We start from the raw sequence: 9,161 nt of genomic DNA on the forward strand, positions 1-9,161 counted from the left end.
GATATGAATCTTCAGTGATCCTCACGTCTGAAAAGCTAACTAATTATTTCAGCAACTAATTGATTGATTGTTTCACCTCTGATCTCAAACTGAAAGATCTGTTTAAATTAAACATTAATTTATTATTGGAAATTATGTTGAAGCACACAGAAAGACAAACTTTAGTATTTTGTTTTTGTATTTTCAGCTGACCTGAGGTGCACTGGGTAAAAGACTGTCCCATCAATAACAGGAAGCGTACTATACTATACTATGAACACTGTCTCTCATTTACCTACAATAATAATAATAATAATAATAATAATAATAAATATCCAGTGTAAAATACAACATGTAAAGGTTTATGACTGGTGCGCTTTATTAAGATGAACTGATAACTTAAGATATAGACACAATTGTACAATTTATCAATCTGTACAAAACATAAAACCATTCATTTTGACCCCCCTCTCACATTTAACCCTCCAAATTCATTGAAATGACATCATTTCCTTTTACACGTTTACACTGGAATTACAGTCAGTTATAGAATTCAATATAGTAAAAAAAAAAAATAATCAAAAAATCAAAACACACTTCTTAAAAAAAACACAGAACAATGGAGGTACGTGAAACAGGATCAGAAATCATATTTTCAGAAAACAAAGGAATCACTTTGTCCACAGATTGCCAGCTAGCGAGTGTGCAGAGGCTCGGCTGGCGGCGCCGTCTGTTCCAACGAAAACGCCATTGGCGCCGCCAGCCGGGCTCAGTCACTCCAGAGCTACCCATCTACCCTCTGCCTCTACACACACACATACACACACACCAAGTTCAGGCATTGTATATGTCTGCTAACACCATCACACACTGACACGGCTATAACCTGGAAATTCAACAGAACACACACTCGGGAGTTTTAGCAAGTAGGTTGTTAGCGAGGCGTCTGTCAGCTCACAGACCGGACTGGGCACAACACTTAGCTCGTTCAGCATGTCATCCTAGCTAGCCAAGCCTAACCCTCAGCAGATTTCATGGACAGTAATGACAATGTTAGCTACATAAGGCGATACGACATGGAGGTGCAGTCGTACAGAAAGCCATGCATTGTGTTGAAGTCAGAGGCAGCTCGGTGTACGTAGGCTTTATGTGACGGGGACGTCTCCTCGAGGGACAGACAAAGCAAGGTTACTGGTTGAGGAGGAGGCGGCTGTGATGGTGGGTTGTTAGCAGGTGAATGGGAGGCGTTTTCGGACAGGTACGCATGGTGAAGGAGGCACTGTGACCAGAAGTTACCAAGAATGTGGCTGAATCCCTGAAGCTTTTCCTTGACTCCTTATTGTCGGACCTTCTCTGTCCGTTAGAGTACTGAGGACTTAAGGAGAGACTTTCAGGACTCAGCCTGTGTTCTGCAGTGCTGAACATTATATTTGGGTTTTTGAAAAGTGGCGCCGTCTTAAAAACGGCGCATCCAATCTGACTAAAGGAGGTCCAGATTCTCGATGTGCAGTAAAAATCTAATCCTAGACAAGAAAGCATGTTTACTAGATCAACTATTAAGGTTCAGTGCAAGAGTTTGACACGCTCATGAAATCCACCGTAGTGGGTGAGAGACATTTTCCATTCACTTACTTTCTCAGTGCGTCCTAAATACAGTTCTGTGGTTACATGCAAAGCTTCATTTGCTAGACGACAGGAGAGTTTTGATTATAATATTATAGAGTATCATAAGAATGTCATACGAGAATACTACTTCAGTTACTCATACTGTTGCTGTTTTAATTCCTTCATTTGCTATAGAAGTGCACTAAGAAAAACAAAAATCCAAACAGGCGTGTGCTAGTTTCTGCATAGTTGTAGTCAAATATGTCGAAAATGAATGCATACTGTTCTCCTAATGTTGGAGCAGGAAAGCCCGATGAACTAACGTGTCTTCAGTCAGAAAATCCTTCTCAGTATTAGACTCTCTCTGCATGATGCCATGCTGAGACTTAAAGAGGGACAACATGAAAATCCAAATGTACAAGAGTTGTGTTCAGCTTTCACGGTGACGTTCCTAAAATTACACACCCTCAAGGCAATGATAGTGTTCCAGGTGGAGTCTTTCACCTGATAAAACATGCAGCACAGCAGAGTGCCATCTTTTAAAGACATGCAAAGCTGGCCCGATCCTGCCACCTGCTGTAAACACGGTGACAACAACGCTCACGAGGCTGCGCGCTACATGCAAGCTCACACCCGGCCTTTCCGCTGCGCAAACTGAAGCTCGGCAAATGCAAAAGTTTCTACGTTTCACTAGCGTCATATTCACAGCAATCAGATCAAATGGCATGACACTACCGGAGCACACGTGTCTACACTGTGCTCGATACATCCACATGGTTTCCAAAACAGTACATTGCACTAAAGAGGAGAGGGGGGAGCCTAAAATGACAGAGGAGAAGCTTGTATATAGGAATACACTTCAGAGCAACTTTGATGTGCTTTAAATTCATATATACCTAGTAGTACATATATGATACAAGACAGAGAAAGATCATAAAAAAAGGTGGAGAAATCAACAGGAGCACAAAGTATGAAGAAAGGAGAAGAAAATAAATCACATTCATATATTAAGACATTTTTGTGACATGTCAGCGCATCTACAGTAATGAAATCTAAAGTGATATGAAATGCCTGCTGCCTGCTGTCCTGCAGTAGCCTAACGACACAGGGGCTCTGCTTGGGGGGCCACCCCACGCGGTGACGTCTTATACTGGGATATATTTACCTGGGGCGGGGGGGGGAGGGGGGTTTGGGTGGGGGAGGCAGGTACAGATAGGTGCAGAGTTCGGGTCACAGCCTTGAAGCTGTGGCTCGTCCCTCCCACACCACACAGTACACCGAGGCAGTCTATTTTCTGAGGGCGGGGTTTGAGGAGTTGTGAGCTGGGTAGGGGGGGAGGGAGGGAGGCGAGGACTGTGGAGAGAAGGGGAGAAAGGGGGAGGAGGGGGAGCAGCAGATCCACGGCTGGGCTAGATGTTCTGACAGCACTGCATCTTTGGTTTGTTCTCAGTGGGCTGCACCTGGATGTTGACCACGTTGTTGCTGGGGGACATGTCGCTCTCCTGGCGCTCCGACATCTGCTTCTGGGAGACGATACGGTAGATCTCTGATGGGGGGGGGGGGGATAACAGCGTCATTTAGAGTGCCAGCCTGTTAACCTCTAGTTTAAATTCTGCCACAACTCACTGCACACAATTACTGCTTATTTCTACAACATTTTAAAATGTCAAATTCAGAATTGAAGCTAACTTCTGTCTAAGTTTACAAATGGCCGCATGTGACAAAGCAAAGGGACTATTATTGATTTCCTCCTGTGGGCGCCAGGTGACTCACAGGAAGCAGATTGTAATGTGATAAAAGAGTCAGTGAACATTTCTAATCATGCAAATTCTTACACATCTACCGCTGAAACAGGCGTCAGGTCGAGCCGGGTCCAGAGGATTTCATTAAAAACACATTTACTTTGACTAAACCCCGCACACACCATCCTGCTGCCCCAAATACTCACTAGAGGACCAAGTGTGGATTCATCCACCGCTGAAAATAGTCCCCAAAAAATGCACTATTCCCTCCTGTTTGAGTAACGTTTGATAAAAACTACAGTGAGCAGCTGTTTTAGGAAATTACTGGGACATTAAAAAACAAATGACACTGTATACTTGTGAGTCTTTTTTAAAGATTTATGTCTTCAGTAGGAACAAAGTCAGAAAGTATTTAGAGATGAAAACATCTGTTTTTTTATGGGATTATTGACAATAAGACAAATACAGCATCATTCCAGCCTTTTCCTTTTCATGTCACTGAGTTGACTCTATTAGTTTTGATATCAATCAATACTCCTATCCGTAACTAATGAAGGCATCATGTCTACTAACTTTATTACCTCGCAGTGTGTGTGAGGCTGTTTCCATTCCGTTACAGAACAAATGGCTTTTCTACAGATTGTGTAAAGACACCAGCAGGACCATTAGCACAAAAGCACATATAAAACACTACTATCAGTCGGTCATCTCACTCATGATCACAAAAGGTTTGCCACTCCTGAAGATAAGTCGTTCAGACAACATTATGTAATAAAGTTAATCCAGAGCAGCTGTGTGTCTGTTTGTGTCTCTAACCGGACTTCCCTCTCACTTTAACCACCCTCATAAAAAAATGATGACGAGGCTGAAGGCACTAACACAGTACAGACCTGTCAGAATGGTCTGGAAGGCCGTCTCTACGTTGGTGGAGTCCAGAGCCGACGTCTCCAGAAAAGATAAACCATTCTTCTCTGCAGGGCAAAGTTGAGCAACAGGACACGTTAACCGTATTTCAAATATGTAACATTCCACAGATGGTTTCACCCGTTCGACCCGGTAAACAGAAATATGTGATTGTGGAACTTGTACCAGCCACGGTTAGAGCGTAACGTCTTCACTGCGTTACACAGAAAACATTTTATCTCTGTTATCATTTCAATGCATCAATCCGAATCATTAGATACAATAGACACACAGTATAATCTAATCTAATTCACAAACCATTAGGGCTGTACCCAGATCAGGGCTCCAAGTCGACTCTGAGTTGCGAGTTTAGGCTGAATGTTAGACCTTTCAGGGGTCTAACATTCTGTTCCACTCGGTTTCGCCTTGTGGTTCTGGCTTTTAGATATTTTTAGTTTTTTATAAATACTTCTAATTATATTATTACACTTTACCTTCGGTTATGAGGAATATCTGATTCACTGCCTTCACACAGTTACAGTGCAGCCCAGCGAACAGACAACATGTAAGTCTCATTTTTTTACCTGTGAAACTCCCGTTTTCATGCCTTTGTTGGTTCTAATGGCTGTGTGGAGATGTTAAAACAATTCCACACAGTAAAATAAAGAAAAGGTCACAGTTCATCTATAACATCCTATCACGGAGCACGTCTCCTGCCTGGCTGCTGACAGCTCTGTCACACCGGACAGTGGAGGAGGTCGTACCGGCCTCGGCTTCAAAAGCAGTTTAGCCGACTTCGCCGTATTCAGCATCAGCAGCTCTGCCTTCTGTTTCCATCAGGTAGTTCTGCAGCTAGAGACTGTTTCTAAAGTTTACAGCCTGCCGTGCTGTTACGCTTCGTTGCTCTGTGTATGAGGATCGACTAAAGATTGGAATCATCGACGTTTAGGGGGGCCAGCCCTACAAATCATCATTTCAGACATAACATCAATCTAAAATCCCAACATTTGGTCTCTTTGTGAAATCTTATTGAACATTAAGTTATTTTTGTGGCTTTAGAAAGCTCTGGGGTTGTTTCAAGGTGCCGTTTAGGTTTTTTAGGATGAAATCTTTTACATGGTATTAAAAATATTCAGGATTTCTGTTTGGTTCTGATTTTGTGGCATATTTTGTGTTTTCTGTTGTATGACGTTTGCCTGTGACTCAGTGTTATTTCTGTCTATCTTGATCGGGAGACTATTTTTTAATACGGTGTTTCGGATTAACTAAAGGTTAGAGAATGAAAATAAAACATCACAGTCTTACCAGCGAAAGCCCGTGCCTCGTCGGTGGGAACGGCCCGGAGGTGACGCAGGTCGCTCTTGTTGCCCACCAGCATGATGACGATGTTGCTGTCAGCGTGATCTCGCAGCTCCTTCAGCCAGCGCTCCACATTCTCATAAGTTAGATGCTTGGCAATGTCATAGACCAGCAGAGCCCCCACCGCCCCACGGTAGTACCTGCAGGAGAGCACCATGCACAGCGAAGACTCATCAGTCATCATCACACAGTTATCAGAGCCAAATCACTGGAATACTGCAGGCGACTTGTACAGAGCACCTGATTTCAGCCTCAGGTACATGACAGCGTGTTTTATATCAATATTGAATCAAATTACTCACTGGTAAAGACTGCCACACGATGCCAAACCACCAGAGAATTAACACCCAACCTATAACTCTACTGTCCTGTATGCTCGAGTTGTCTAGTCATTTTGCTTGGTAATAATTCTAGTATAAGTTACAAAAGCTGTTCTATGAAGTACGATATTTTATTTTCAATTGTGTGACTTAGACAAAAGTGCCCTCTGGCTGGCATGTTTGTATATCACGTCCTAACTGACCTCCTCCTCTATACTCACGCTGATGTGATGGCACGGTAGCGCTCCTGGCCAGCTGTATCCCAGATCTGGGCCTTCACCGTCTTGCCGTCCACCTGGATGCTGCGTGTGGCGAACTCGACTCCGATGGTGCTCTTACTCTCCAGGTTGAACTCATTGCGGGTGAAACGGGACAGCAGGTTACTCTTTCCCACACCCGAGTCACCAATAAGGACCACTGACACACAGAATAGACAAAACACGTTTTAATACAACCTATAAGAGCAATCATGTTAGAAAATGCTACTATTTTCATAATCGATCGATTGTTTAAGTTATTTTCAAAGTTAAAATGTCTCTCTGCTTCTCTTTTGTGAGGATTTTCAGCTTTTCTTTGTCTTTGTGACACTAAGCTGAATATCTTTTGGACTGTTGGTCGACAAAACAAACAAAAGTAATTTAAACTCACTTTGGGCTTTAGGATGTTGTGATATTTTTACTTTTCATTGACTAAATAACTACTTGATTAACTGAGAAACTAATTGCCACATTAAATAATGGAATTAATGATAAGCTCTAGTATTAATGTCATGTGCTATTACAACTTAATGTAATAATACACATTACCTACTCAATGCTACGTGTAATATTTGTATTCATACATACAGTATATACATTTGGTTCTACTTTATATACTTAGTGCTCTTTTATATTGATAAAACTTATTTAAAATTATTTTTTAATCAACCTAACTTAAGCTATATGCCCTGTTCTTATGTTATGACATCCTTATTGTTGTGTTCATTGCCTATGTAGCTGCCAGAGTATTACTCTGTGAATATGACAAATAAAATACAGTATATATACAGTATACAGTAGTCTTTTATTCATTTACTTCCATCCATAGTCCAGCCATCTATACCCACTTATCCTATGTACATCCTGGACAGGTTGTCAGTGAATACACACGTGTGTTTTGTGTAAATTGTTTATGACAGAATCAAATCAAATTCAGTGAAATTGACAAACTATTCACATTCACACCACTTCATCTAAGTTGCATGTATTTAATAATGTATTAATATATTTGAGTATAGTCATTTAGAACACTATAATAAGTATATATCGTTCTATGTATCAGTATAGGTGTAAACAACATGCAGTACAAGTATGTGGTGCTGGAGTAAACATAATACACAGAAACTTGTAAAAGGACATTTAGGTGCTGAGAAGCTTTCAGATATTAGCCGTGTTTTACTAGCTAAAGTTAATAAACTAATTTCCAAAATATCTTCATTCATATCTTCATTATTGCGTTATTCCACAAACCCTAACGTTATATCTAACACCAGCCTTTATTGAAATTTAGATAGATGGCAGTTTGTTTACTTTGACAGGCATTTACACTGGCCGTATTGTTTATAAAAGCCCAGCTTTAGTGCAGTTAATAATTACTAGAAAACACTTAGCCTTGCTAGTTAGCGGCATGATTCACTGTAAACTAACAATACACGTTTTCCTACACGTTAGAATCATTAATTGTCCTGTTCGCTCGGCTAGTTGGATCATGACGATAATGTGATAACGGTTAACGTTAGGTGTGTCCGACGTGAGGCTGGTCCGCGCCCACTGATAGCAAGCTAACATCAGCTAACTGCTAACGTTAGCCAACGTTCAAGACGCCCTGTCGCTAAACTATAACTATCGTAACGTGAGTAATGAACAACTGATTTTACTACCTTGGTTTAGCGAAAGGTCGTTTTGTGTCATGTAAATTAATTAAACTTGCTGACATTTCCCAGAGAGCTCGGTGAAAAGCAATCAGAGCACAAAGGTTGACGGTGGCTACGTTAGCATAGCCTGACAGTTAATCAGCTGGCCTGTTTAGCCTGTCAGCTAACAGAACAGGAGAGCTGTAACAATAACGAGAAAAACCTTTCTTTTACCTTTGAACAAATAATCATATTCATCATCTCTAGTGCCCATCGTCTTATTGAGAAATGGTTAGTCCAAGATTTGATTTGATTTAACGAAAGGAATGCGATCTACTGTATTTTACTCTTCCAACGGGAATCTGTTTGGACGCCGTACTTCCGTAATTTCTTCTTCTTCTTCTCTGGCAGCCAGTTGGCAGCACATAAAGAGAACCCCGACATCTAGTGGTCAGGAGAGGGGCTGCCCAACGCCTCTTTGTAATATTTCGAGAAAGTAAGTGATTATAAACCAAATTCCCATTTAGACAGTAGATACAGGTCAGATCAGCGCATACTAGTCCTGCTCTAATGCTACATGAGCTACCACTGATAACCACTGGTGAGTGGCAGCTTTGTCACTGCAATCTGCTCCTGGAGTTAGAGCACCCATCACATATAAAATTCACATTTTGGCTCGCTTTGATGATATAATGTCTTCCTACGTTTGGTATTATTTTAATTTATTTATGCCCACTCGTGAGTCTGATAGACATACACCAGAGCTCAGCTGAGCTCTTCAATAACACAACGGTGGAAGAAGTACAACAGAGGAAGAATACTCCATTACAAGTAAAAGTCTTGCATTCAAAATTCTACTTAAGTAAAAGTACTGAAGTATTATCATCTAAATCTACATAAAGTATAAATAGAAAAAATACTTATGACTTATATATTATTACATATTACATTTTTAGAATATTACTGATGCATCAGTGAGAAGCAGCACTTTACTGTTGTTTAACAACTTTAAATACTAGTTTTATGCAGTGGTTCCCAACCTAGGGGTCAGGACCCCTCCGAAGGGTCACAAAATAAATCTGAGGGTTCTGCTTCACAAATTTGTATTATTTATTTTTTCTATACTTTTCTCAAATATCTTTTAAATATTGGATCGTTTGACCCTAGCTTGAAACACTTAAATTAAACCTTTTGTGAAGTTTCGAGGGGAAATCATTCTTTGGTCGATGTGCTAACAACTCAAGGACTTGTAAAACATGTCGAGGGGAAGCAAACTGCTTTTTTTATAAGCCAAAACGGTTGGATTGTACAATGGATTGTATTTTTAGACTTTTCAATAACATTTGAATATGAAAAGTAAGT

General features: G+C 40.8%; 1 protein-coding gene across 1 annotated transcript; it reads right to left on the reverse strand.

The window, feature by feature from the left end:
• Window positions 1-334: 334 nt before the first annotated feature.
• On the reverse strand, window positions 335-8,170 carry rab11a (RAB11a, member RAS oncogene family). The gene is made up of 5 exons (XM_070910174.1): window positions 8,034-8,170; window positions 6,130-6,325; window positions 5,535-5,728; window positions 4,217-4,297; window positions 335-3,130 (listed from the first exon to the last, which is right to left on the reverse strand). The coding sequence occupies exons 1-5, from the start codon at window positions 8,071-8,073 to the stop codon at window positions 2,994-2,996; spliced, it is 648 nt and encodes a 215-aa protein (XP_070766275.1). The 5' UTR covers window positions 8,074-8,170; the 3' UTR covers window positions 335-2,993.
• Window positions 8,171-9,161: the final 991 nt, after the last annotated feature.

Source organism: Enoplosus armatus, chromosome 1 (assembly GCF_043641665.1).
Source record: "Enoplosus armatus isolate fEnoArm2 chromosome 1, fEnoArm2.hap1, whole genome shotgun sequence".
NCBI lineage: Eukaryota > Metazoa > Chordata > Actinopteri > Centrarchiformes > Enoplosidae > Enoplosus > Enoplosus armatus.